A 27590-nucleotide genomic window follows, 5' to 3' on the forward strand; every position below is an offset into this window, starting at 1 on the left:
ACAATATTCAATTTTTGAATGCGCCTCAAGCTACTCAGGACTTGGCCAAGATATTCAGTTTGTTAAATGTTTACAAAAGGAATAGAAAGAAGTTCTTTCAATTAATACGGTGATTAATAAAAAATAAATAAATTATAAGAGAATGACATCAATGTTTATTTTATGTATTTAAATTCGGAGTAACTAATATATAACAAAACAATATCCATAAAGAAGCAAATCAACACCTGAGTTGTTTTTGACAACGATAGCTATTTATTAAAGAAAACCCAAAACAAATATTCATTATACAACTTCAGGTGCTAGGAGTCGAGAGATTCATCTTAGCCTTGAACATATCGGCCAGTAGAATAGCCTTGCTGCCGTTTAGTTCCTCGTAGTCGTAGGGCGTCATGTGCTCCTTGCAGCGTTCCAGCCAGGCACGAACATGTTTATAGGGTTTCAGCTCAAGGCCAAAGGCCTCCAGTTGTGACACTGTGACCAACAAAGTTAGATCAGCAATGGTAAAGTGATCCGCGGCAGCAAATTCGCGACCTTCCAAAATGGCATTCAACCAGCCAACAGCTTCAGTTAGCCGGGCTCGCTTGCCCTCATCGAGAGGAGCGCCAATAAACATGGTTGGGAACTGGCAAAGACGAAGCAGTTAGTAATTAGATTATACTAGATATATAAATATGTCTACTCACATAGTAATCGGTGAGGCGCTGGTATAAAGTTCCTAGATCAAACTGCAGTCGCTGATCAACCAAGGCGCGAACTCGAATGTCAGTTGGATAGAGCTCATCACTTTTGCCATAGGCCGCCACCAAGTACGAGAGAATAGCGCGACTGCAAATCAAGAATTAGTTAAGAGGCAGGGAAGATTAGAAGTCTATGTCACCTTTCCCAGAGCACGAGACCCTCGTCGTTCATGGTGGGCAGACAGTGTTGCGGATTCATGGCCACAAATTCCGGCTTTAGCTGCTCCCCCCTCCAGAATGTTGACAATCTTCAGCTCGAACTCCAGTCCGAGCATCTTGGCCAGCAACAGAATGCTCCGGCAGGGAGGACTCGGGGGCAGATAGTAGAGAACAGGCGCGGTCATCTTGCCCCCGCTAACAAGAAGGCAATAGACAAACTCGGTTACAATGCGTTCGGTTTGGTTCATCAGTTATTGTGCAACTAAAGAGGCTACAAACTTGGCTTTGGCTGGGGAAATTAATCAGTCACCGTGTGTGGAAATGGAGAAAATCAATGCATCGATTTTACATGACTTATTCAAGTTAATTGTGACCAAAATTACAGTGTAGTTTGCCTTAAAAGAACAGCCTAGTGCCTGATATCAGATGTGAATAATCGTGATTAATATAATATATGTAAATTATCCCTTCCCAATTCTGTCACGTTGTTCTGCACAGTCTGGGTCAGTTTGCTGTTTGCAGTTACACGATTGATTTGAGCTAATTGAATATAACACCAAAATGCGAATTAATTAAAAGAAATACTGTGCCTTAATATCCAAATAAAACAAATAATACTGCCTAGATTTAAGTTGATTTCAATGTGCAATTTTCCAGGGTATCTGTTAGTTGTCAATACTGCAATCACTTCCTCACAGGCTGTCACTAATTGCAAGCATTTTGCCTTACTTATTTATCCATTATTAATATGGGAATGCGCCACACTCTCCCCCTTTGCTCTTTCTCCCAAGAGCAGCAGAATAAGGGGCATACTCACACAATTCTATGCACCAGCTTGTGTTGCACAACGGCCACGGAGTCGATGTCTATGCAGTTCCCCAGTGTGCCTGCGAGTGTCGAGCTCAACTGTCGCCGCGACGGAGCAAAGCGCAAGCTTCTTCCAGTAGTTTGTTAGACCGTTTGTCCACTTGTGGTGCGACACCTCGTTATCGTCCTGGATGCTTGTCCTGCTCTTGAAGCTGCTGCGATGATATAATCTCGTTGTTAACTTGTCAGCGCGACTGTCCGTCGTTGTATCCGCTGCCAGTTTGAGTTTTTAGAACATGTCATCAATGAGGGGGCCCCACTGGCTGGGCTTGACACCTTTCGTCCTGTGTTGTCCTGGCTTGGCTTGGCTTCGGTTGGCGCTTTCATTTGGTTTCATTTTCGTTATCGTTTTCGTTTTGTTTTGCTATTTTCGTTTAGTTTTCATGGCGAACGTTACCTGGACAACCAAAAGCGTCGCGTCGCGTCGCGTCTCGACTCGTCTGGTCGCCTCGTCTGATGTGTGTTCACCTGTGTTGTGTTGTGTTGTGTGGGAGTTGTGGGCGCTGGAGGGGCGCAGGTGTTGCGGGGGTGCCTTTGAAACTCGGTCAGGAATTCACGTTCGTGTTTTTTGTGTCTAAAATTAAGCCACTACATAATTTGTTGTAGCTACGTGTTTTATTTGTTATTGATTGCCCGAAAACCCCTTCCACTCGAGTGCCCACTTTACAATCGGGTGGGGAATAGGAGTCTAGGAGGAGACACGCTATTCCAGAGGCAGACTCTACTGTCAGCCTAGCACTCTTTTTCGGACGACAGTGTTGTAAACAATTACCATGGTCACTTGCCTAGTTCTAGGTACCTGTGTGGCAATTGCTTGAGCAGGTAAACAGGCTGCGACAATGACAAAATTATGGGAAATGCAAAGACATTAAGAAGGCAATTCCTGGAAAATTTCACACTAATTGCAAAAGGGACAGGCGAGTCTGCAAGGACATCAGCAAACTGCAAAATGGGCGCAGACGACGCCGTTGCATGCTGAGCCTATAAAGCAGGACTGCGTCACATTCTCTCGACTCAGTCTTCAGTCTGCGCGTGAAGTGAATCAACCAAGTTAATCCACAAGATGAATTATAGAAATCTTTGCAACGTGTTCCTGTTGCTCGTGTTGTGCTACAAGGGAAATGCGTTGCCTGCAGTGGAGACGGCAATTGTGCCAAGTGGAGTGAATACTATTGAGGAGTCGGACAAGTTGCCCGACTCCAACTCGGAGCAAATCAACGCAGCTGCCTCACAAGAGGCGGGCTTGGTTGGAGGCAACGCTACTAACCCATCAACGACTGCTGAATCAGAGGCTGTAGATCCGACACTGGTAAGTTGCAGCCAAGTGAGTCAAAAATAAATCTCTAAACAAATACTCTTTCATCTCTAGACAGGTGACAATGAAGCCAGCGGTAGTAGTAACGAACCCGTGTCCATCTACGCTAGTGGACTCATCACTCCCGAGGCCTTTCAGCAGTACCTTAATCAGTACGGCGGGGCGGCTGGTCTAGCTCCTCTGGGAACCGCTTATCCCGCTCCTATAACTGGTCCACCTGGTCTTTATCCTTTCCCCGGTCCCATTGTGGTGCAGACTGGCTACGAGGGCTTCTTGGTGCCGGCTTCTACTGCTGGCAGCTCCAACTCCGAAAGTGCTGCTGATGCGACAACAACTGTGGCCTTGACTCCCGTTGCTGCACCATCTGCCTCGCCCACTTTGAACCCGCTGATGGCCTTCGCATCCAGGCTATTGCCCACCATCTTGATGTCCACACTCTTCCGTATTGCCGCCGTTGTGCTTTCCGCCGTGGGCGTAATCCTCTTTGGAGGCGCCATCACAAACGCTCTCTGCCGCCTCACGCCCATCTGCGATATTTCTGGCAAGGCTGTCACCTATTTTCGCACTGGCGGAGCACAGAATGTGGGTCGCATGCTGGCCGAAGAAATCACCCCGGAACGTGTCCGTAGAACTGCCGAATTTGTTCGCGGAGCCATCGAAAAGTATCGTCAGCTGCAGAAGCTTGTCGATCCCGATTCTTCTACCTAAAACCTTGCAAATGGTCGCCAAACCTCTGCCTCCAAAAGTATTAAATTCTTTCGACCCAAGCCTCCTTCCTACTTCCAATCTGCTGAACAACGTGATTACTTTTGTATGTTAGTTGTAATTATAATAATTGCCTGTAACGAAATACAAATATACTTTTAATTGTACTCGCTGTGTTTTGACTCATAGATGGCGCTACAATCGTGCTAAAACAAGCAATCAGCATGACGAGGCATTTTACCCATTAGGAGAACCGCCCATGAGTCAATGCTGCCCCAAGCAGAGTTCTGTTTGTTATAATTATCAGCTTCAAGTGGCCGAAATACTTGAAGCATATAAAATCCACCGAGTACATTGAACAAACCAAGCACCCGAAAAACTGATGCAATATAATAAAACTTGAAGCAAATAAAATCGACGGAATACAACGAACAAACTTAATGCTGATGAGATAGATAAATGTCATATGTAGTAATTATAATGCTTGGGTTTTTAAGTTACATAACATTTATTTACTTTTAACAAACAACAATGAGAATTCTGAAACTTTGGTAATTAAAAATTTACTTAGAGGCAAACTTAGCTTCAAACCATTTCTTGGTTTCCAACACACCCTCCCAGTTCTCGTCCCAGCCGGGAGTCACAGTCTGGGCATTCTCGTACCACTTCTCGACATTGGGATAGTCACTGAGCTGGAAGCCGGTGACTGTAAAGGTCGACACTGTGGCCAAGAGTGAAATGTCAGCGATGGTCAGCTGACTGCCAGCCATGTAGTCCTGACCCTCCAAGAAAGTGTTGAGGAAGCCAAAGGCGTCCTGAATCTTCTTGTATGCCTCCGGATCAGCGGGCTTGTTGTACATCAACTGAGGATAGTAATAGTCGGCAAACGACTTGTACAGCGTGCCCATGTCGAAGTATAGACGCTGATTGATTACAGCCTGCTGCTCGGGGTCCTTGGGATACAGCGAATCATTCTTGCCGTACTTCTCAACCAGATACACAAGAATAGCACGCGATTCCCACAAGACGAAGCCATCGTCCACGATGGTGGGAATAGTATGTTGGGGATTGATCTTCACAAACTCGGGTTTCAGGTGCTCACCCTCCATGAGATTGAGGACTTTCTTGTTGAGCTCCACGCCCAAGGCCTTGGCCGTCATAATAACTGCGCGGCAAGGCGCCGAACCAGCCAAATAATAAAAGTCCATGTCTGATAAGTTAGTTGCTTACTTTGTTGTTTACCACAAGAACTCTGAGAGTAAACTGAATGTTGAGCGACCGGAACGTGCTCTTTATATACGCGAAAGCTCTTTGAATATTCTGACTCACATGTTTGACAATTACCTATGATTATATACGTGTATTCGAATGATATTTTATTCATTTAATTCCGTTTGTCATTGTTAGTCTTAGTTTCTCTAGTACTTATGTTGCAAACATGACTGCGAAGAGCTGTGAGATACCCTAGCATTTATTCTGATTTATTTAAAAACATAAAGTATGCCCAAGAATGTTAATATACATACATACATTTGGTAGATGGCGCCAGTGTGCCGTTTTGAAATTATTAGAATAAATAACCAGCTTAATTGGCGGTGACTCAAATCAGGGATCTAAACATGAAAAATTACTTTACTTGTGGGCGTACTCAGATATCAACATTCCTAATTAAAAGTATATTGTCGATGCAAATACTGACAGCAATATCTCATTCTGAAATCTATACGTTACCCAAGAGTAACTATAAACCTTTATGCGTTCCTCATAATTAAGCAGTATACTCTTAGATTACAATATGAATCAACATAGTTATCTATGTTTAACGCACGACTACGGTACTATCTTGAATTTATAATCAGGTTTATATATAGAAGTTCGACACGCGAGCCTATGCCTGCTGTTCCCACAGGTTCTCGCCATTCTTCACCACTTCAGATTTATTGCCCCAGTACTATCAATAAATCGATAATTCAACTAGGGAGTCATTGACTTATCATTTGAACTTCAAAGTACATCGAAAAGATTTAATGATAAATCAAGCTAAGAGATTGCATACTCTAAGATAATTTGTAGAAAAGAGATGTATTTATTTTATTGACAGGGTTTTAACATTTAAGAGAAGTTTAAATAAATAGGCTGAATATAACCATTTAGATTTTAGGTAATACTAATATTGTTACAATTTGAAATTGGCCAGTGCCTCCTGCATGCTTTCCCAGGTCTCGGCAAATCCAGGAATAACCTTCTTTGCATTTGCGTACCACTTGTCCACATTGGGATATTCGCTGATCTTGAAACCCAATGCCTCGAAGGTGGACACAGAGGCCAACAAGGATATATCAGCAACGGTTAGCTTATCACCTGCCGCATAAAGTTGACCCTCTAAGAAAGTATTGAAGAAACTGAAGGCTTCCTCACATTTCTTGAATTTCTCAGGATCAGCGGGCTGCTTAAGGAGATATTGAACAACGTAATAGTCGGCGAATGCCTTCATCAGGACACCGCTGTCGAAGTACAGTCGCTGATTAACCACCGCCTGCTTCTGCAGATCCTTGGGGAAAAGAGAGTCATCCTTGCCGAACTTCTGGGCCAGATAGACGAGGATAGCACGCGATTCCCACAAGGCAAAGCCATTGTCCACGATAGTGGGAATGGTGTGTTGGGGATTGATCTTCACGAACTCGGGTTTTAGGTGTTCACCCTCCGGAAGGCTTAAGAGCTTCTTGTTGAGCTCGATTCCCAGTCCATTTCTTGACAGCTTGTTGTTTCACTTTTAAGTTAAGAGCGATGACTGAATTTGAAAGAGAAAGTTTCGCCTTTTTATAGCAGCCACTGCTGAATATTTATTGTTTGTCATTATTATTTGCAAGTTCTCTTCGATGTTTTGCGTACAGCTAAGAGCTTATAGCTTTATCTATTTGCGGTGCCTTGAAGACTCTTATTTATTTGTCACTATTTACTCAGTTAGTTAGTTAGTTTTAGTTAGATAAGCAAATCGATATTGTGAATTAACTACTCTTTACAAGCATGATTACAAAGCTTTGCTGGAGTGATAAGAGCTTCACCTCTTGTCGTCAGCTTAATATAAACGAGTCGTGCCCCCTCTCTTACTTAATGGACATACTCTTAGACAATAATATGAATCAACAAAGTTATCTATGCTTATCGCACAACCATGGTACTATCTTGAATAATCACATTTTTATATAGGAGAAAGACACGCGACCGTATGCTGACTTTTCCACAGGTGCTCTTCTTTCTTGGCCACGTCAGCCTTATGGCTCGCAATAGTATCAATTAATTTATCATCCTTAGTAAGGACGTCTCCCATTTCAGTGCAATTTAGATGAAAAGATTTATTAATCTATTCAATCATAAGCCAAGCTGAGATTGCACACACTGTGATATTTTGAGCAGTAGTATAGTAGAGAAAGTATTTATTTTGTTTACGCATTTTTTATTGTACAATACAACCTGAGAACTCTCTTATATACAAATTTACTTAAAAGTTTATACTCTCATTGCACAATCTGAGGCATTTAGTGGAATAATAAAATAAATATTCTTTTTGTTTACACATTTTTAATTGCAAAATAAAAACTGAGAACTCTCTTAAATAAATACAATGAATATACAAATTTAGATTATACGTTAAAGTTTAAACTCTTATTTCAACTGTTTGAAAATCGCGATTGCCTGCTGCAAGCTTTCCCAATTCTCCGTCCATCCGGGAACAACCTTCTGTGCATTTGCGTACCATTTGGCCACGTTGGGATACTCGCTGATCTTGAACTCCACAGCCTCGAAAGTGGACACAGAAGCCAACAAGGATATATCAGCGATGGTCAGCTTATCACCAGCCACATAGAGCTGACCCTCCAAGAAAGTGTTGAGGAAGGCAAAGGCCTCCTCGACCTTCTTGTATTTCTCGGGATCAGCGGGCTGCTTCAGGCGAAGCTGAGGATAGTAATAGTCGGCGAAGCTCTTCATCAGGACACCGCTGTCGAAGTACAAGCGCTGATTGACCACAGCCTGCTTCTGCAGGTCCTTGGGGTACAGCGAATCGTCCTTGCCGTACTTCTGGGCCAGATAGACGAGAATAGCACGCGATTCCCACAGAGTGAAACCATTGTCTACAATGGTTGGCACCGTGTGCTGGGGATTGATCTTCACGAACTCTGGTTTCAGCTGTTCACCTTCCAGGAGATTCAACTGCTTCTTGTTGAGCTCGATCCCCAGAGTCTTGGCTGCCATAAGGACAGCTCGGCAGGGGCCTGAGGGTGGTGCGTAGTAGAAGTCCATATTGGAATAACTTGTTGTTTCACTTTTAAGGTAAGAGCTTTGACTGTGTTTAAGAGAGAATGCCGCCCGCTTTTTTATAGCCGCCGCTTGCGAGCATTTTTTGTTTGTCATTATTAGTTGCTAATTCTCTTCGCGTGATTGACGCACTGCTAAGAGCTTATTTGTTTGTTTGTCTATACGTGGAATCTTTGACACTCTTACTCTTACCGTCCCATTCATTCATTACTATTTACTATATCTGTGTTAATAAGATAAGCAAATCAATATGCCAAATATACTACTCTTCAAATGCGCGATAAGAGAGCTTTGCGGGGTGATAACAGCTGTTAACTTATCGTTAAAATTAAACATCATAATGAGGTTCATAATCAATAAGATTGTTTAAATGTCTTTAAATAGAACACCGAGGGTAGTTCGGAAGATCTTATGATCGTAAAATAATTAATAATAATATTACATTACGATCATAACTCAAAATTCGAGTGTTGGACAAAAGTTTCATTGGGTATTTCCCTATTTAAAAATAATTTATTGAGCTACGAAATTTAATATACAGTTTTTTTAAGCAAAAACTAAAAATCGACTTAGATACTTCTGGGAACTGAAGAAATATATCAACTTTTCTGGTCGCTCTAATTTGTATTTTTTATTGTTGAGTAATTAATGACAGACACGCATTATGAATGTAATCACAAACTGTGCCAAAAATTTGAATACCTATCTTGTAATGAGGATTTTGCTAAATCGCTTCCATAGCGTTTTTTGATTTTCATATTATAAAACTGAACACATTTTTAGTATTAATACTATTTATTTCTTTATAACATATATCAAATATTAATTATAAATTATACATCTTAACGGTGTACTTGGAGTTTACTTCTTCTGTGCTGCCTCCAAGCGCCTTGTGTATTCCTTGGCAGCCTCAACGTTCTCCTCCCACCCAGGAGCCTCCTTCTGAACACTGTTGTACCACTTCAGAACGTTGGGATAGCTGTCGATCTTGAAGTTGACAGCCAAGTAGGTTGTCACAGTAACGAGGATGGCAATATCGGCAACTGTGAAGTGATCGCCAGCAACGTACTTTTCACCTTCCAAGAAGGTGTTCAAGAACTCAAAGGCAGCCTCGACCTTCTTGAATTTCTCGGGATCGGCGGGAGCCTCATCACGGAAAATAGGGTAGTAATATTCACCGAAGGCTTGAGTTAGGACACCCAAATCGAAGTGAAGACGCTGGTTGACCACAGCTTGCTTCTGAGGATCCTTGGGGAAGAGAGAATCATCCTTGCCGTACTTCTCAGCCAGATAGACCATGATAGCACGCGACTCCCACACCGAGAAGCCATTGTCCACGAGAGTGGGAACAGTATGCTGAGGATTGATCTTCAGATACTCTGGTTTCAGTTGCTCCTTCTCGTAGGTGTTCACTACGATTTTGTTGGGCGTGACACCGACTGCGGCGGCGGTCATGACGACAGCGCGGCTGGGCGATGCGAAGGGCAAATAATACAGGTCCATGTCTTTTTCTCGCGAACAGTAAATGACTACTAAAATTGCCTTGACAATTGAAAAGCTTTTATAGATGTGGCTGCCGATCTGCGTTGCTCTTTCTTCACTCTCTTTTTTAGTCGCCTGGGGGGCTCACGCACACACGTACACAAGCGTATCTATGTATGTGTGAGTGTGTTCTGGCAATCGAACGATTTATTACAGTACAACAAACACATCTCTATGCAAGCCGGCAATCAAGCCCACTTGAGTATACATATGCAGTCATAAACTCTCCATAATGTGTTTATTCAATTATAAATATGTGCAAGTATGTGTCAACATATGCACGTAATAAATAATAAATGCCGGTTGCCGGCACAAACTGTTCAAATTGTTTACTGAAATTCGGTCGTATATTCGAATAATAAACACGAGTGGTTATCTAGAATACTCACATACACATGCTGGAGAGCAAACAAATGTGTGTGCACATACATACAATATAAACTCTGCTGATATGATGCCAAAAAAATGTTTTGCAAAAACAAGCTCTTTTATCGCTACATACGTATGTATATAAATACATACATATATACATACATAAGTAAATAGATATAATGCTACGCTTGGAAACATGGTAAGTCAACGAAACTTGATTAACTTTTATAGCGGCTGTTAAAAATATCCACATACAAACGAAAATAATTAATTATTTCGTACAATTAGCTTTTTCGCGTTAGAACAATACAATATACAAATACATACAAATGTGAACTGTGAAAAAATACACATACACACAAAAATTGCACGCTCCAGCTGCCTCTCCATCAAAGCATCTTTGTGCGCACACAACAAACATACAAATATTTGCTTAAATATTCAAGTTTGTAGGTATGTATGTACATACATACATACATATGCACAATATATACAAACAGCAATTTGCGAGTACGTTTCTGCGCTGTACACATAAATAGACTGTCTAAATAATTTGCTCTTGATCTCTTCGCTGTATCTCTTCGCTTAAGTCTCTTTGGAGATCAAAGCTCTTCTAATGCGACGTATGTTCAGCTCTTCTAATGTGACGTATACGTAGGAAAAGTATACAAACTGCTAAACTGGTTTTGATGCAAGCTTAGCTTTTATTATTTGGTAAACGCCTTGACCTTTCTCTATACCTCTTCTCTTCGTCATAGAATTGTGCGTGAAATCCCAAAGCGTTGAGACGCTGCGTGTCTTTTGTTTATGTTTTTCGTTTCGCTGAACTACAAAAAATAAAAACTATGTATGCTTTGATGAGTAATACTTTATAGTCGACACCGGCTTAAGCGGCTTTTGGTCTGTGGGAATCACAAACTTGAGCTTTGAATGTTCGAGAAGCATTTACTGCTAATTGCCGGCTAACCAAGTTGCATGTGTATGTGTGAAATGAACTTTAGTTAGACTCTCTTATGTTGACGCATAAAGTTTGTTATTTTCGTATTCATATTACGTTTGCGGCATTTCTGACGTGTACAAACAAAATGTATGAGTGTGCGTATGCTACACTTGTTTACTATTGGGCTTTTGTGCAATGTCATGCTGAGAATAAAGTTTGTCGTTGCGAAACTGATAAATCGGCCAGCCTATAGTGTTCACATGGAAATCCCGTAGAATGTTCTGGTGCTGTCTTGTGAAATTCTATGCTCCCAATGCTCGCAATGACTTGCTTAAACTGCCTATTGATTGTTTATTACATTGGATCCGTAATCCATCTACCAAATAATCAACAATCCTGTTAATATTTACCTATCGATTGTACATAGTACCCTCTGACCACGATGTGTTAATGTATCCACAATGGTCATTAGGATAATGGCAGGATAATTTAACATACACACGCAACTAACATCCCAATTGTATTTTAATCTGCGGACATCGCAGCTGAACTGGATTGTAAATATTCTGTTAAACTTATCGCTTCGTTTTCCGAATTCAAATAGAGCGTCAATTCAGGAGTGACAGGATACACTACAATGTCCACCAGGATAATTAATCGTCCTCCTCCTTGAAATTCAGTTGGATAAAGAAAGCATTTTTTGGCGTGACTATGTTTATTACTTTTTCGACGCACTGTCGATGAGTGTGCTTGCTGAACTAAGCCAAGGTATGATTAATATAACCTTCTTTGGCGGCATTCCATTGTGGTTCGATATAATGGGAATACTACTTATTGAGATCCCATCTGGATACACACTTTACATAGGCCAGTGCTATTAACTGTTCAGTCGAAGAGGGCGTAGGCAGGCTTTAGACTTAGAGACCCATTGTTGTATAGCTTTCAAGGTCACACTATACTAATGCGACTTTCAAGGTACTTTTCCATCCCTCGCTCTTAATTACCTACTGAATGTTTGAATACATAGTATGTGTATGTAAATAGTTTGTTCTGATTCACACACAACTGGTTTCGATTAATTTAAAACCTAATCTGTGTTTGGAATGCTGCCGCAACGAAAGCTTTGGGCAGCTGCACGAGAATTAAAACAATTTGTACAATGGAAATAAACAAAATTGTTTATAATGTGTAGTTGTAATTACATGCCGATTCGTATGTGTAGAGAATGCATAACTATGTCTATATAAAAGTGTGTATAAGGGAATTTAAAATAAAAATGCCCACAGGCAACACACAGAAATATTGTAGGCAAACAAAAATGTGAATAAATTAGCAAACAAAAAAGAGGAGACAAAAATCAACTGAGCGAAGAGAGCGGCAAAATAACTCTCCAAAATCGGGGCGATCAGCAATCCAGAGTAACTAGTTTATTAGAAAGTTGCCGGCTGTGAAAACTGATTTTTCATTTGGGGGCAGAAGTGAAGGGTATGCTGCAAGTTGCAATATAATTCATAATATTCGGCTATGCCACATCGACATCGGCCACTATTTACATATTATGTACATACATAGATAGCTGTATAAAAGCCCAAGCCCACATACATACACACAAATACGTGCAAACGGAGCAAAAACAAGCGGACACAAAAACAACGCCAAACACGCGAAATCAACTCTCTCGCTCTCGCCTGTTAGTGATATCAACATGCTTACGCACACACATGCATGACTGACCCCCCTGCGAGCTGCCTTGTTTGTCGTACTTTTGGCACTAACATGGCGGTTGCTCACTCGCGAGTCGTGTCGCGCGATTTGAGAGCGAGCGAGTCAGCAACATCGCGACCGGCGTCTATAAAAGCCAAACCTCTCTCCAGAGACGGACAGTATTGCTTGATACTTGGTACAGTGCGCCGCGTCTTAACTACAATCCCAAATGTAAGTGTTTCATGTGTATCTATTGAATTTGTGTTGTTTTCTTTGTGTATGAAAAAGAACTTGTTGCGCCAAAGACAAAAAAAATAAGAGAGCAAATATGAACTCAAGTGTGCAATAAAAAGGGAAAAATCCCAAATGACATCATCATCATTTCCAAGTGCAAAGGATTTAATATTGAATTATTTTTGTGCTTCTATTATTATAGTAAAAATGGTTGACTTCTACTATCTGCCCGGCTCCTCGCCCTGCCGCTCCGTCATCATGACAGCCAAGGCTGTTGGTGTTGAGCTCAACAAGAAGCTGCTCAACCTGCAGGCCGGCGAGCACCTGAAGCCCGAGTTCTTGAAGATCAACCCCCAGCACACCATTCCCACCTTGGTGGACAACGGTTTCGCCCTGTGGGAATCGCGCGCTATTCTCGTCTACCTGGTGGAGAAGTACGGCAAGACCGACTCCCTGTACCCCAAGTGCCCCAAGAAGCGCGCTCTGATCAACCAGCGCCTGTACTTCGACATGGGCACTCTGTACCAGAGCTTTGCCAACTACTACTATCCCCAGGTCTTCGCTAAGGCCCCTGCTGATCCAGAGGCCTTCAAGAAGATTGAGGCTGCCTTCGACTTCCTGAACACCTTCCTCGAGGGTCAGGAGTATGCTGCTGGTGACTCGCTTACCGTTGCCGATATTGCTCTGGTTGCTTCCGTTTCTACCTTTGAGGTGGCTGGCTTCGAGATCAGCAAGTACGCCAATGTGAACAAGTGGTACGAGAACGCCAAGAAGGTCACTCCCGGCTGGGATGAGAACTGGGCCGGTTGCCTGGAGTTCAAGAAATACTTCGAATAAGCGATATGATATTTATTTCCAATTTTTATACATTAATTTATTCTTTACCGTTGTGTGCTAATTTGCTAGATGCAAATCAAAATCCCCTAATATAAATAAAATGTATTCACTTTTATTGAATACAACTCAATATATGAATTTCTGTGATAATTTAAATTCTAATTGGTGGGTGTGAGGAACCGGTTACCGGCAATATCTTGTTAATAAATTTTTCAGCTGCATCTAGAACTTCTCTTAGTGTAGACTTGTTTGTTTGCATCTCTGTGCATCTCTCTCTCTCTCTCTCTGTGTGGCTATCTCTCTTTTTTGTTTGCCGAAAGAGTTGTTTTGACAACTTTTGCCGGCTGCTGTCGAAAGCTCTCGAAAAAGAAGGCGAAAAATGTGTGTAGACATACATACATACATATGTGCTTAGAGTTTAGAAATTTTTTGTTTGTATCCACACAGCTGCAAAACACGTCATTCTATTTCTGCTGCAAATCAAAGAGTATTTATTTCTTTTGAGTGCAATTGTAAATGTATGTATGAGTGTGGGTGTGTGAATAAATTGCGTCTCTTTGTGAAATTACACTAATTTGCCGGCATTTGTATTAGACTGCTCACAGCATAAAGTCTACAGCAGCAGAAGCGTTCTCTCAGTCAGTTCCCTGCAGTTCTGAGCGCTAGTTCGTTGCTGGTGAAATAAGCGCTTACCAGGAGCCAGTCACTACTTACAAAGTGGCGTCTAGCCATGCGTTTCTTAATTTCCGTTTTTGTATGAAATGTCCGCAAATAGGGTCAATCGCCACCGCCTCGATTACCACGAACTAGTGAAATAGTGCAACATATTAGGGTCAGGAAAATAAGTGCTTACATTAGACCCCATGGAACGGCCGGTAAAATAAGTGCTTACATGGGACCCCATGGAACGGCCGGTAAAATAAGTGCTTACATGGGACCCCATTGAAGGGTTTAAGTGCTTACATGACCCCTGTCGGCCATTAAAATTAAAAAAATTTACAATTACAATTACAGTAATTTTTCTTTATTTTTAAGACGGTGCAATTGTAGGCCTTTCTCAACTGGTCCTCAGTTATTGAATCTGGAAGTAAAGGATTAAAAAGTTTTAATAGATTAAAGTGGATAATGATTTTTAAATAATTATCTTTTAAAATACTCACCGATCATAACACCAAAGAAATTGTCTTCTTTTTTTGGGCCGCATTCCCCTGTCATTATTTCCATAACGTAGATTTTCTGTCATAATTTCCACTTCCTCTTAATTAGGCACATTGTCGCTTTCCACTGTAGAACTAACATTATACTAACTGCTTGATATTATTTTATTATCTGTTTATTTAATATTTTACACATTAAACATATAATGCATAAATAAATTATTTTTTAAGTAACTCACCTAATAATTGATCGCGGATCCGCTTTGCACTTCTCAACTCAAATGCTTGCAATAATTTCATCATCTAGGAAACACAGCTGCGTTTAAGTAAAAGAGTAGCACAAAATAAAACAAAGACGCGTAAACAAACAGCGATGTAAAGCATAATTGAAGTTTTGTCTTTAAACTTGTGTATGCTTTTTCCACAAAATAACAAAAACAAAAGCGATGCTTGCCGTTATTTTGTACTTATGCTTTAATGCGCATATATTTCTTAACTAGGTGGTTCGACGTTCGATTACTATAGGGTTAATCTAGTAAGTACCCAGGTAGTGATCGACGAGGTAAGCACTTATCCAGGGCCAATCGCAAACTCGAGTCGACTCGGTGGTTCGACGTTCGATTACTATAGGGTCACTTTAGTAAGTACCCATGTAGTGATCGGCGAGGTAAGCACTTACCCAGGGCAATCGACACCTCCAGAACTGCAGGGTTGCCATAAGCGGACGGTGTAAGGCGGAAGCTCTCGACAGCAAACGAAAAGTAAGTGGAAAATTTCAAAGCGCATAAGGGAAATTAATCGTTCTTATCATTTGTATAGAATGTTGGACTTTTACTATATGCTTTACTCGGCACCCTGTCGGTCCATTCTGATGACCGCCAAGGCTTTGGGGATTGAGTTGAATAAAAAGCAGGTGGATCTCGATGCTGGGGATCACTTGAAACCCGAGTTCGTCAAGATTAATCCACAGCACACGATTCCCACGCTGGTTGATGGAGAATTTGCGCTGTGGGAGTCGCGTGCCATCTTGTTGTATCTGGTCGAGAAGTTCGACAAGGATAACTTGTTGTATCCTAAGGATCTACAGCAGAGGGCGGTTGTCAATCATCGTCTGTTCTTCGACCTGGGCACTCTGTACCAGAGCTACGTCTACTATTACTATCCTCAGATGTTTGAGGATGTCAAGAAGCCAGCTGATCCAGAGAACTTGAAGCGTATTGATGCTGCATTCCGTTCATTCAACACCTTGTTGGAGGGTCACAAGTACGCGGCTGGTGACAAGTTGACTGTGGCCGACATTGCTTTGTTGGCTACCGTGTCGACCTTCGAGATCTCCGACTATGATTTCTCCGCCCACGCCAATGTGACCAGCTGGTATGAGAATGCCAAGAAGGAGATTCCCGGCTGGGAGGAGAACTGGGAGGGTTGTCTTTACTACAAGAAGTTGTATTTGTCTCAACTTGAAAAGAAATAATGATGGAAATATAGAAGATGAAATTAAGATTTACTCGAACTCTAAAAATCTGCGTTAAATATATTCAAGAAGGAATCATAAACATATGAATACCTTTGAGCAAATTTAATGTTATGTTAAGTAAATCTCAATGAAAGAAAAAAGATATGAGATACCACATAAATTACAAAAACTTCCCCTTACACTAGGAACTATTGTGTTGCCAAGTTAAATGTTTGTTTACCAAGTTATATGTTTGTTTGTCGAGTTATCTTATCGAAAGAATCAACAAATCAAGGAACTTCGAGGCTGGAAGAAGTGGCAGGGATATCTATAGAACAACAAGTTCTACTTGTCTCATCTTAAAATGAAGTTATTGAGAATTTATAGATATAATACAAAATTTCCATGAAAGGAAAGCCTGTGTTATCGTTGTTGTGCAAATCAATTTTACAAAAAGCTACAAAATAACAGCGATAATAGAAAACTCGCCTTTTACATTACCATGTATGGACATAATGAAGTTTTGTGTTGCCAAGTTGGATGTTTGTTTGTCTAGTTATCTTATCGAAAGAGTCAACGACATGCGATGTCCAATCTTATCAATTCAGTGCAATATGGGTCATTTCTATAGGTAGTGGGGGGTTGATAAGTCGCCGTGTATTTCCTAGCACGTACCGGATAACACTGATAATGATAGTGGAAACAAACACTTTTTGTTGTCGCTTTCGTTTTAAAAACAATGTTACCACGCACTTGAAGTACCTATTGACAGGTATTACTCGTGTCAATCTCAATCTACATTTAAAATTGAATTTTCTTCTAGCTTCTTCCACTTAAAGCCAATTTCCAATCCAACGAAAATCAATCTGAAAGCAGTTGTTGTGAAATGAAAGCAATCAGAAGATGTTGTCTATTGATAAAGCTGAAATCAATTAGACTTTAATCATTTCGATGATTTCCCAAGTATTGGTATATAAATATTTAAAAAATTATCAACCGCTCACTCAGTCAGCATTAAGAGGCATTTCTTTTCTATTGCGAAATGAAAGAGAATCAGCTAAGGTTGTTTTGATGAAACGGAACTTTGAATTATTAAGTTAATTTTAATTTGCATTTATGCTAGCTTATCAATCATTTTTTCCAAGTCGTGAAATGAAAAAGAAATGACCAGCAAAATTTGTTTTGATAAAGCTTAATTTTTAAATATTAAGATAATTTCAAATTGCTTTTAACTTTCCTATATCATTTTCAGATACCTTAAATTATTGATATATGAATTCTTCTTCCGTTGCGAAATGAAAGAGAAACGACCAGAACATGTTGATTTCTTATCGCTAAATATAGAATGATTAAGTTGATCAATTATCACTTGAGCATTCCATCATTTTGGAGAGCTATAAACTTGTCTGTAACCCCAGAAACCTGTTCAGTTGCTCGCAGCGCTTTGTTAGAAAAAGTCTTCAGTGAAAAGCCTTAAACATAAAGAAACAAAGGTAGATAATAGCATTTTTTTTTCATTGGATTTATTGAATGTTATGTCATCGAATGAAAGTGACTATCTTGAAATGAATGTGTCGTTGTCTGAGTGTTTGACTGTCTGGTTGTTTGGTTGCCTTTGTATTCATTTAGACAGCTTTCGATGGCATTGAATTGATATATTATTTCAAATACGCTTTAGCTACAGCTGCTGCCATGGACTTCTATTATCGACCCGGATCTTCGCCCTGCCGAGCGGTCATCATGACAGCCAAGGCGATTGGCGTTGAGTTTGATAAGTCAATTGTGATCAACACACGTGCTGGGGAACAGTTCAAGCCTGAGTACCTAAAGATTAATCCACAGCACACGATTCCCACTCTTGTGGACAATAAAGAGGGTCTTTCACTATGGGAGTCGCGTGCTATATTGGTCTATCTAGTGGAGAAGTACGCCAAGAATGATGCTCTATATCCGAAGGATGTCAACAAGCAGGCTTTGATTAACCAGCGACTCTACTTTGACATGGGCACGCTCTACAAGAGCTTTGCAGATTACTATTATCCACAGATCTTCCAGAAGCAGCCAGCCAACGAGGAGAACTTCAAGAAGATCGAAGCTGCCTTCGACTTGTTCAACACTTTCCTGCAGGATCAGAGCTTTGCTGCAGGCGAGAGTCTTAGTGTGGCAGATATCTCGCTCTTGGCCACCGTGTCCTCTTTCGACGTAGCCGGCTTCGACTTGAAGCGCTATTCCAATGTGTCCAAATGGTACGAACAGTGCAAGCTGATCACTCCTGGATGGGATGTCAACTGGGCGGGGTGCTTGGAGTTCTGCAAATACTTTGATAACTAAGCAACAATCTTAGCCATAAGCAAATAATCAAAATTAGTGAAAAATAAAGATTATTTTAAAAGTTCTAAAATTAAATATGTGTTATCTCTTAACGTTATAAAGAAAGCTTGATTTATTGCACTTGGTTTATGATTCTTAAGTAGTATAAAGAGGAGCTACGAACTAGAGATTGCACTTGGTTAACTTAAGCACTAAAACAAGGAGTTGGATTTGCTAAACTCGAGCGGACGTCGAAAGGATTGCTCGAGATTGTGAAGTCGCTGCTCCAAATCGTTCATCGAGTTGCGCAGAGCGTGTCCTCGGGGTCGCAGCGAGATCTGCGGCGAGTGCTGCATGAGGTCGTCCTTCACCCCGGAGAAGGAGTGACGAACGCAGGATCGTTTCTCGAACTTGGTGTTCTGATAGTGCGGATGCTGCAACTGATGATGCTGTCGATGCTCGCAGTTGCCACTACGACAATTGTGGGCCACCAACGGCTCGTCCGTCTTGAGGGAATCCTCATAGGTATCACTTTGTGGAATTGTAGTTAACTTTAGTTATAATAGATGGGAGTAGTGACGGAATAGGTCTACCTGCTGTCTGTATTGGGATGCTGACGCAGTTCCAGGTGCGCCTTGGCGTGACGGGGACAGAGCAGCTCCCCATTGTTGCCAGTCCGTTTCGTGTTTTGGCTGTGGAAGGAGTCGGGCGAGGTTTCATAGAGCTCGCGGCTACTGAGGAACTCCACGCCTGAGTCCTGGCCCGTCGAGTGCAGCGAGAACAGGGAAGTTTCGTAGTTGTTGCTGCAATTGAAAATGTATTAAAATTTTAAGACAAATTGAGCTGTTAAAAACTGTGTCATCATTTTACAAAAGAAATAATTTCGTGTAGGAATCATATACATAAGAACCTCCCTCTATTTAAAGCAGCTACAAACTGTTTAATTTGTAATTTGAGTGTTCAAAAATATGACTAAGACATTGACCCACTTGTCGGTGAAGTAGTAGGAATCATATAATCGCGGAAGCAGACTTATAATAGCTCCATTAAAAACATTCTACTCACAGATTGTTCACTGGCTGGTAGGAGTTGTACTTGAGCACAAATGGAGCATTGCCCTCGGCGGCAGCAGTGGCTGCAGCGGCGGCAGCTGCCTTGGCAATGGACTTCGGCAGGGGCACATCAATGTATTCTCGCTGCTGCCTAGGATTAGAATGGCAATAGCAATGGTAATGAGTTGACAAGGAACCTGTTTCTTTCTGCCTGGCTTTGCTTACTCGTTCAGGTACTGATGATGCTGCTGCTGCGTGACCATCGCCTGTTGTTGATGGTGATGGTGCAACTGCTGTTCCAGTTTCTCGGTGGCAGTCGCTGTCGATTGTGTTTGAGCAGAGGAGCAAACCGACTCGGGCATAAAGGCCGATGTGGGTCTCTGGTTCTGGTTCATGTTGCTGCTTCCCTTGCTGCAGCGCTGCGTGTGTCGCTGCTGACGTTGACGTCGCTGTTGAGAGCGCGACTGATTGATCCCTGCTATGGTGTAAGTCAGACCGGCTTCCGAGGCGGCAAAGTCGCGTTGAGACCAAAGCTGACTGCAAAAAGACGAGCAGAAGAGACACTTGAACAGTCACTCACATTGCAATCAAGCTTGTCACTCGCATTCACATTCGTCTTCATCTTCGCATTCGCATTTGAGTTGTCGTTAGAACTGAGACGTCGCTTAATTGTCAGCTTATTTGGCTGCTGTTTTTCATTGCCGTTGTTACTGATGTTTGCTGTTGTTGCTGTTGTTTTTGTTGCTGATGTTCTTGTTGGTATTTTTTACAGTTAGAAATTAATCCGACAGGTGGAAAGCAGCGGCTATGGCCAGAGCACGACAAGACCTCTCAAGAACTGTCCAGCAACCAACCAAGAACAAGAGCAACAACAACAACAACTGGCTTTCAATCTTGGCTTAATGATTTATTGCTTAGATGGCCTTAGAGACTAAATGTATCTTCGCTTAACACAAATGCATCCATTAGGGGACTCTCTAGTGAGCTCCTCGCAGTCTTTTGCAGTCTTCCCCTCAATTTCTCCCTCTTTTCTTTACCGTTTTTGGCGCAGACAAAGGTAACAACAGGCAGCAATCGCAGCTCCCAGGCAGATCAATACCAGCAACACCAGAGTCACGTACTCCAAGCCTCCCATGAAGTGGGAGACTGAGGCGTGGGTAGGTCGCGGGGGTTCCCCAAACTCGGCCAGCTCGATGATGCGGGGCATCGTCTTCGATCCATCCAAATGTTGTAGCTGCTGCTGCTGCAACTGTAATGCATCCAGCTGCAACCCAGCCAAGGATCTGCGAACAACAATAAAAGAGAGACACATTCATCACTTGGATGACAGTTTGGTGTCGTCGAAAACTTACTCTTGCAGCTGCTCCATCTCCATGATGGCATTGGTATGTGGGTCAACCGCATAGATGTAGGCATTAGTGCTGTTGAGAAGGCAAGAAAAACATTTAAGTTGTTTGATAGTAGCTAGGAAGACGAACTTAAAAATGTACTGTCATTTATTCAGCACAACAAAAAGCGGTTGGGTTCAACTTACGCGGCCTCGAGTGCTCCTGAGTTGGGTTCCAGCAGTCGCACCCTCACATCCTTAGCAATCGCAGAGCTGAGAGCATCCATGAGACTGTCGATGCGACGCTCGACATCCACAGGCTTGCCAGCGACCACGAGACGCACCTGCTTAGACTCATCGATGATGTAGACGAAGACATTCACGATTCCACTGCGGCCGTCATCAGCTCCCGAGCGATCTGTGGCCTTCACATCAAAGCCATAAATGCGCTCATCATGCGGCAGATCTCCAAGCAGTCGAATGTTACCTGTCAGATCGTCGATGCCAAACAGTTTCGTGGGTTCGTTCAGAAGGCGATAACGTATCTCCGCATTGAGACCTTCATCCGCATCCGAGGCAGTTACCCGGGTCACATGGTAGTCAAAGGTGGCGCTGCGGGGAAGCACTGCAACAATCGGCTGCCCATTGCCCTGAAACTTGGGAGCATTGTCGTTCTCGTCGGCAATGCGAACCAGAATGCGACATTCGCTGGGTGACAAACCCTCGACACGCTCATCGACCACGGGATAGGCGACCTTGGCATAGTTTCGGGCCTCGCGACTGAGGCGATCGGCACGAACCCTTAGCTGGTAGCGGGAAATATGTTCACGGTCAAAGGGCTTCAGGGCATAGAGCAGCATGTTCTTGGCATCGTACTCGAATGGAGGATGGGCATCGGACTCGTCAAGACCCTCCTCCAGCCACAAGGACCAGCGATAGTTTTCGGCATTTAAACCAGCTGTCAGATTTAAGCGCATCACCTCGATAGGCGCCTCGTTATTCTCGGTCAGCTGGACATCGTAGTAAGGATGCTGGAACACCGTCACGTTTATGGGAATCTCTGGTTTGGGAGGAGGAGTGGGTTCGGTGACTGCCTGACCCTGCAGATTTATGAGCACCACAGCTGTGGCTGAGAGAGCTGGACTGCCCAGATCGGAGGCAATGACAGACACATTCAAGTGCTCGTAGTCATTGTAGCCTCTGATGTTGGACACCGTAGTGATGGTGCCATCTCGGGAGTCTATCTGGAAGACGGGCGCATGCAGTTCCTGATGCAGAATAGAGTACAAAACGAGGCCATTGCCGTTGCCCACGTAATCCTTGTCGATGGCATTCACTTGTTTTACAAACATTCCAGGCAACGTGCTCCTGTCCAGATAAGCCTTATAGACAGGAACCATCATGGTGCGATCGGGCAGATCAGCGATGTACTTGGCTGCCTTAGTCATGTCGTCGTAGCCAATGAACTCGGGACGATTGTCATTGATGTCCAGAACATTAACCTCCACATCAACGCTGCTCGATAGACGCAGCAGTGGCTCCGCATTGTCGCTGGCAATGATCTGAAAGTTGTACTTGGCCCTCAACTCGCGATCGAGTTGTCCGTTGATCTTGAGGACCCCCGAGGTAGGTTTTACAATGAAAGGTAATTCGGGATCGTTCAAGCTGTATGTGATGTTGGCATTTTCACCATAGTCCATGTCAATGGCCAGCACTTGGCCAAGCACGCTATCCTTGTAGTCGCCCTCGGCAGTGTCAAAGCTGTACCACGACTTCTTGAAGGCGGGCACGTGATTGTTCACATCGATAACTGTGAACCGCATGCAGGTGGTGTCCTTGAGGCCATCGATGTCTGTGACACTGAGATTCAGCCAGATCTCGTTGTTGGCTGCCAGCGGATAGTTGACAGTTAGCTCTCCGCTCAGCTTGTCGATAGCAAAATGTCGTACGGACTGCAGCTTGATCATGGGCATGCCTGGAGTGCGTTCCACCTGCTCGCCGAGCACCTCGTAGTGCAGCTGGGCATTCTTGCCGAAGTCTTCGTCGCTGGCACTCAACTGCAGCAACTTGGTGCCCACTGGAGTGTCCTCGTAGACCGCAAACATCGGACATTTTACCGTTGTAGCCCTGGCAATGCGACGACGGGATTTGGCTCGACCCACAACACCAACTCCTGCGCCGACTCCAGGCGCAAGTCCTGTGCCAATGCCCTTGTCTCTGTCCGTGTGCAGACGCGGCGAGCCAGGGATGTGGTAAGGAGGCGGAGCCAACATCATGCTGGCAGCAGCAGCAGGAGGCAGAGACATGCCATTTGAACTCTCCACAAAGTAGATTTCCATATCCGTATTGTACTCGCGAATCTCCAGGCGAGAGTCCTTGAACACCGAGATGCGCTCAAAGATGGGTCCATTGTCGTTAACATCAGCCACAAGGATTGTGAGATGGGCATAGCCCGTGAGTCCGCCACTATCCACGGCGACGATCTTCATATTGTAGAGCTGCTGCTTCTCCCGATCTAAGCCTCTTTTCCCCACATAGCTGATGCGGAAGTAAGGCCCAGAGCTGAGCTTGAAATTGGTTTGCATAAAACTGGTATGGAGTTCCTGGTACTTGAACTCATCATTCCATTGATCAGTTAGGTTAAAGATGTTAAAGGACCCGGTGTTAGAAATCAGCTTGTGCTGACTTCCATTACCCACAGAGGAGGCATTTATGTACTCGATGCTAAACTGGTCACTGTAGTCGCCCTGCAGCTGCACTCGGAACTCGGCATTAGTTCCTTCATCTGCATCGTTGATTTGGATAGCTTGATTCATGGACAACTCGGTACCTACGGCGCAGTTCTCGTTTATCAAGCCGACGTACGTGAGGGCATTGAACTTGGGTGCATTGTCGTTGACATCGTCCACTTTAATGTTTACCTGATAGATGCCAGCTCCACTCACCAGTCCCGTGCTGTACTCCACAATCACGGTCAGCTCGTAGCTTGCCTGCTGCTCTCGGTCGAGACCAATGAGTGTTAAGAGGGTGCCGTCTTCTGTAATAGTTATCTTGTTGACCACTTCCTGCTGATTGGCTATGATGTAGCGTAGTTTCAGATTTGAATCGCCAGCCAAACGACGAGGAAGTCTTCGCTTCGATTTGGAGTTGCGACTTCTATTGCGACTGCGAAAGCGACTTCCTGAGGTGAAATTACTACTTGAATTACTAGTAGTTGAGCTTCCCACACCTGTGGTGAGTTCACGGAATGTGCCCAACTCATTGTTGGCCACATTGAGAGCATTCTTGTAAAGCAGCTGCCCAATTATGCCGCCCACAAGATTCTCCTCCACATGGAAGCTGATGACGTTCATGTTGATCTCCCTGCAAAGAGTATGAATTAATTACATTTAAAGTTGCTTTTTTTTAAACTTCTTTTCTTGAAACTCACTCTATGACAGGACGGAGCGGAACTTTCTCTGGTTCTGGTTTGTTGACAATGTGTATAGTCAGATTCGTGATAAGAACTCCCTCATCACTAAGTTCCGATGAGGCGACAGTTGTGGGCAGCGGCGGAGAGCTCCTGGATACGATCAACGGTTGCGAAGAGTTGGCAAATAACTGGAAAATGAGATAGATATTATGCTGAAATCAATAAAACTCCGCATGTAAAAACTCGTTCTACTCACATAATTGGCCACCGCTTCAAAGTTGTAGATTTGTCGCTTGAACTCAGACAGTTCCCGGATGACAGTGATAATGCCGGAGCGCTCCTCGATGGCGAATGGCACACCCTCGGAGTATGTGTGTAGGAGATCGTACATGATTTCATCTTCGCCATCGTAGATCAAAGTGGTGCGCACTTGACCCACCGATGTGCCCAACGGAGTATTCGCTCCAACCCAAAACTCATAAGGAGCGCCCACAAAATCGATGGCTTGGTCATCGATGGTGGCATACACTTCGATGGTTATCACAGCCAATGAGAAGCGACGCTCCGAAGGATTCAAGGGCTGATCACTGGCCTCCACAAAGACGGCAATGCGACCACGTCGAAGAGGTCCTGCCACATAGATGGTGCCATTTTTATTGTCCAATCGAAAGGGAATGTAACCACTGCCTTTGGGTCTCTGCAGTTCATAAAGCAGTTGACCATTAGGACCTTCGTCAGGATCGTGGGCAGCCACTCGACCAATCTTGGTACCCACGGCTGCTGTGATGGGCACCTTGAACTCGTAGAGATTACCATGATCGAACTTGGGATTGTTATCGTTGCTGTCGAGTAGCGTAATCTCCACTATGACCATGCTGGGACCAGGTTTCTTCAGGTGCTTGTCGTCCAGGTAAGAAGGATTGCGTTCCAAAGCCTCCACTTTAAGTTGAATTGAACGACGTTGCTCACGATCGAGTAATCGATCATCGCGCACTGTGATCCAACCAGTTCTGGAATCGATGCGAAAAGCACCTGCTGCCGTTTTGTTCTCTACAAGATTGTAGAGGAACTCTGCATTCTCGCCTTGATCGCGATCGATGGCGTTCACCTGCAGGACACTGAATCCCGTGGGAAGATTCTCCACGATGGAAATGTTGTAAAAGTCTGCCTCGAACTCGGGTACATTGTCGTTAAGATCCAGCACCTCAACTTCGATGCTAAGAAACGAATTAATGATAATTTGAGAAAAGATTGATGTTCTTCTTAGAGTACTTACCGCGCCAGCGCCTTCTTGAGCGGATTGTCCTTTTGCCTTGCCTCCAGTTGAACTACAAACGTATTACCAGGCAGACTTTCTTCCTCCAGATCAATCTCCTTCTGCAGATACATGACTCCGTTGTGTCCATTCACTCGAAATAATTGGCGCTCGTTGCCCGAGATGATGTCGTAGATGAGGGTCGCATTCAGCGAGTCCTGGTCAAATGCCATTATGGGAGGAGCAAAGTAAAGAGGAATGCGAATGGCCACGCCTGTCATGGGAAAGAACTCATTGATCCTTGTGCGGTATACGCCCTCGGTAAACTTGGGCGGCAGATCATCCACATCCCGCACATTGATTGTGATCGTGGTGTTGGCCTGATTAGCAGGCGTGCCTCGATCCCAGACAAAAATCGGCAACTTGAACTGTCTAATGCCGTTATCAAAGTCCAGTTCCCGCTTTAGTATAAGCAGCGGTCGATGGGGACTCTTTAAAGCAAAGTAGGGTCTACCATCGGCAGAAAGTTGCTCCGGAACCGTGGACATGCTGAAATGCACCTCCGAATTGGGTGTGTTGGGCTTATCCCTATCGAAGGCTTGAACTCCATCGAATATGATGCTTTCAACAGAAGTGTTTTCATCCACATCGATGACGTAGGGCACGTTAAGAAACTCGGGTGCATTGTCGTTAACATCCTCAATGTATACTGTGATAGAGAGGTAGCTTCCCTATGATGGGTAAACCAAAAGGTGTGCAGAGGTTTGCCAATGTAAATAGAGTATGCAAGTAGAAGTAGAAGTAGTATTGATTTCTTAATTTCATTTTTTATAAAATGATAAAAAATCTCTGAAACTTACCTCTTCTAGTTTCTCGTGTTTGCCTGCGCAGAGTATTCGAAACTTGAGCAGATTCCGAGGGACATCGCGGTCCACAAGGCGCTCCAGGGAGCGAGCCAGAGAAATCACCAAAGTGGTTGCATTGTGCTCGGTGAGATTGAAGTATTTGTGATCGCCGCTGGCATCGGCGCCTTTGAGGGCCACGCTGGAACGTGGATAGGCCTGCAGGCGTAGAATTTCCTTGCCCACCTGGGCATCTTCGCGGAGCCGAATGAAGCGCACACCTTCACTTTCAGAGGCAACGCCATCTAGCGAGTGGAAGGCGCAACTGCCAGAAGTGGCTAAAGTGGAGCAGTTGCAATTTTGAGATGCAAGATTTACAATTAGATAGAGCCGAAAAAAATAAAACGTTGACAAATTATTCAGTATGGGGAGAGAAGAGCTGAGAAGGAGGAGGAAGAGGAGGGAAACGGGGTTGTGTTTTTCTCTCTCAATGGCTTGGCATGCTAATTGTGTCTGGGCTGAGAACCAAAAACGGAAACCGAAACGCGCCGCAACAATTGGATATCTCCATAAGGCGACGTGCGAAGCGAATAGCTCTGTTTGCAATTGTTTGAGGAACTTGCAGCAGCAACTAGCCAAAAACTTTCTACGTTTGTCGCGTGGCTGGGCTGCAGTTGCCGCCCAACTCGAGCGATCGCTGCGTTTTACACGACTAGTTGAATGCAGTTGCAACACTTTTCCACATTCAACTGTCGCCCATCATCCTCAGCAACCATCAAGCGCCTCCTCAACTGTCTCAAGTGGCGCCGCAATCAGCGAATTATTTCTGCGTTGCGGTTCCCACCCTCATGACATAATTAACCATTTTTTTCAGTACTCGTATTCGTACCTGCAACCTGTGAGCGTTGCAACCAAATCTTTACTGACTAACTGACTGACTGACTTGCTGACTGACTTAGTGCCTCACTAGCGAACCGAGCTGACTTTCTGACATTTTTTCGGAACATCTAGTACACGACGAGAAACTATCATTTCAAGATTTGTCTT

General features: G+C 43.5%; 9 protein-coding genes across 9 annotated transcripts; 3 read left to right on the top strand and 6 right to left on the bottom strand.

Moving 5' to 3' along the window:
• Nucleotides 1-206: 206 nt before the first annotated feature.
• LOC133838595 (glutathione S-transferase D7) lies at nucleotides 207-2451 on the bottom strand. Its single transcript, XM_062269746.1, is given in 5 exon segments — nucleotides 207-625; nucleotides 687-828; nucleotides 881-969; nucleotides 971-1094; nucleotides 1717-2451. Coding segments are annotated over 4 exon segments (675 nt in total). The 5' UTR covers nucleotides 1085-1094; nucleotides 1717-2451; the 3' UTR covers nucleotides 207-295.
• Nucleotides 2452-2503: 52 nt separating this feature from the next.
• On the top strand, nucleotides 2504-3952 carry LOC133838592 (uncharacterized). The gene is made up of 2 exons (XM_062269742.1): nucleotides 2504-3075; nucleotides 3136-3952. Exons 1-2 carry the CDS (start codon nucleotides 2830-2832, stop codon nucleotides 3787-3789), a joined length of 900 nt encoding a protein of 299 aa, XP_062125726.1. The 5' UTR covers nucleotides 2504-2829; the 3' UTR covers nucleotides 3790-3952.
• A 304-nt stretch (nucleotides 3953-4256) lies between these two features.
• LOC133838598 (glutathione S-transferase 1-1-like) lies at nucleotides 4257-5005 on the bottom strand. Its single transcript, XM_062269750.1, has one exon. The coding sequence runs from the start codon at nucleotides 4992-4994 to the stop codon at nucleotides 4350-4352; it is 645 nt and encodes a 214-aa protein (XP_062125734.1). The 5' UTR covers nucleotides 4995-5005; the 3' UTR covers nucleotides 4257-4349.
• Nucleotides 5006-5858: 853 nt separating this feature from the next.
• Nucleotides 5859-6908, bottom strand: LOC133836859 (glutathione S-transferase 1-1-like). Its single transcript, XM_062267447.1, has 2 exons — nucleotides 6898-6908; nucleotides 5859-6536 (listed from the first exon to the last, which is right to left on the bottom strand). The coding sequence occupies exons 1-2, from the start codon at nucleotides 6906-6908 to the stop codon at nucleotides 5963-5965; spliced, it is 585 nt and encodes a 194-aa protein (XP_062123431.1). The 3' UTR covers nucleotides 5859-5962.
• Nucleotides 6909-7348: 440 nt separating this feature from the next.
• On the bottom strand, nucleotides 7349-8238 carry LOC133838593 (glutathione S-transferase 1-1-like). The gene has a single exon (XM_062269743.1). It carries the CDS (start codon nucleotides 8197-8199, stop codon nucleotides 7453-7455), a length of 747 nt encoding a protein of 248 aa, XP_062125727.1. The 5' UTR covers nucleotides 8200-8238; the 3' UTR covers nucleotides 7349-7452.
• Nucleotides 8239-8889: 651 nt separating this feature from the next.
• On the bottom strand, nucleotides 8890-9647 carry LOC133838596 (glutathione S-transferase D5-like). The gene has a single exon (XM_062269747.1). It carries the CDS (start codon nucleotides 9604-9606, stop codon nucleotides 8965-8967), a length of 642 nt encoding a protein of 213 aa, XP_062125731.1. The 5' UTR covers nucleotides 9607-9647; the 3' UTR covers nucleotides 8890-8964.
• A 3097-nt stretch (nucleotides 9648-12744) lies between these two features.
• Nucleotides 12745-13870, top strand: LOC133838597 (glutathione S-transferase 1-1). Its single transcript, XM_062269749.1, has 2 exons — nucleotides 12745-12892; nucleotides 13098-13870. The coding sequence occupies exon 2, from the start codon at nucleotides 13103-13105 to the stop codon at nucleotides 13730-13732; it is 630 nt and encodes a 209-aa protein (XP_062125733.1). The 5' UTR covers nucleotides 12745-12892; nucleotides 13098-13102; the 3' UTR covers nucleotides 13733-13870.
• Nucleotides 13871-15598: 1728 nt separating this feature from the next.
• On the top strand, nucleotides 15599-18753 carry LOC133836860 (uncharacterized). Its single transcript, XM_062267448.1, has 3 exons — nucleotides 15599-15650; nucleotides 15709-16361; nucleotides 18024-18753. Exons 2-3 carry the CDS (start codon nucleotides 15710-15712, stop codon nucleotides 18674-18676), a joined length of 1305 nt encoding a protein of 434 aa, XP_062123432.1. The 5' UTR covers nucleotides 15599-15650; nucleotide 15709; the 3' UTR covers nucleotides 18677-18753.
• On the bottom strand, nucleotides 18753-27550 carry LOC133836861 (cadherin-89D). Its single transcript, XM_062267449.1, has 12 exons — nucleotides 27499-27550; nucleotides 26562-27292; nucleotides 25723-26432; nucleotides 24703-25663; nucleotides 24465-24634; nucleotides 21242-24397; nucleotides 21060-21128; nucleotides 20745-20990; nucleotides 19933-20244; nucleotides 19721-19858; nucleotides 19249-19458; nucleotides 18753-19186 (listed from the first exon to the last, which is right to left on the bottom strand). Exons 1-12 carry the CDS (start codon nucleotides 27548-27550, stop codon nucleotides 18868-18870), a joined length of 7074 nt encoding a protein of 2357 aa, XP_062123433.1. The 3' UTR covers nucleotides 18753-18867.
• Nucleotides 27551-27590: the final 40 nt, after the last annotated feature.

Source organism: Drosophila sulfurigaster, chromosome 2R, assembly GCF_023558435.1.
Source record: "Drosophila sulfurigaster albostrigata strain 15112-1811.04 chromosome 2R, ASM2355843v2, whole genome shotgun sequence".
Lineage (NCBI taxonomy): Eukaryota > Metazoa > Arthropoda > Insecta > Diptera > Drosophilidae > Drosophila > Drosophila sulfurigaster.

What these genes read in the sequence shown, in the direction of transcription:
- LOC133836860 (XM_062267448.1), top strand. Translation starts at nt 15,710, where the DNA reads ATGTTGGACTTTTACTATATGCTTTACTCGGCACCCTGTCGGTCCATT. An exon ending in GTCTCAACTTGAAAAGAAAT is followed by an intron (nt 16,362 to 18,023) that starts AATGATGGAAAT and finishes AATACGCTTTAG; the next exon opens with CTACAGCTGCTGCCATGGAC.
- LOC133836861 (XM_062267449.1), bottom strand. Translation starts at nt 27,550, where the DNA reads ATGTTCCGAAAAAATGTCAGAAAGTCAGCTCGGTTCGCTAGTGAGGCA. An exon ending in CCGCTCCGTCCTGTCATAGA is followed by an intron (nt 24,398 to 24,464) that starts GTGAGTTTCAAG and finishes TACTCTTTGCAG; the next exon opens with GGAGATCAACATGAACGTCA. An exon ending in GAGATGGAGCAGCTGCAAGA is followed by an intron (nt 20,991 to 21,059) that starts GTAAGTTTTCGA and finishes TGTTGTTCGCAG; the next exon opens with ATCCTTGGCTGGGTTGCAGC.
- LOC133838598 (XM_062269750.1), bottom strand. Translation starts at nt 4,994, where the DNA reads ATGGACTTTTATTATTTGGCTGGTTCGGCGCCTTGCCGCGCAGTTATT.
- LOC133838597 (XM_062269749.1), top strand. Translation starts at nt 13,103, where the DNA reads ATGGTTGACTTCTACTATCTGCCCGGCTCCTCGCCCTGCCGCTCCGTC.
- LOC133838592 (XM_062269742.1), top strand. Translation starts at nt 2,830, where the DNA reads ATGAATTATAGAAATCTTTGCAACGTGTTCCTGTTGCTCGTGTTGTGC. An exon ending in AGGCTGTAGATCCGACACTG is followed by an intron (nt 3,076 to 3,135) that starts GTAAGTTGCAGC and finishes TTTCATCTCTAG; the next exon opens with ACAGGTGACAATGAAGCCAG.
- LOC133838593 (XM_062269743.1), bottom strand. Translation starts at nt 8,199, where the DNA reads ATGACAAACAAAAAATGCTCGCAAGCGGCGGCTATAAAAAAGCGGGCG.
- LOC133838596 (XM_062269747.1), bottom strand. Translation starts at nt 9,606, where the DNA reads ATGGACCTGTATTATTTGCCCTTCGCATCGCCCAGCCGCGCTGTCGTC.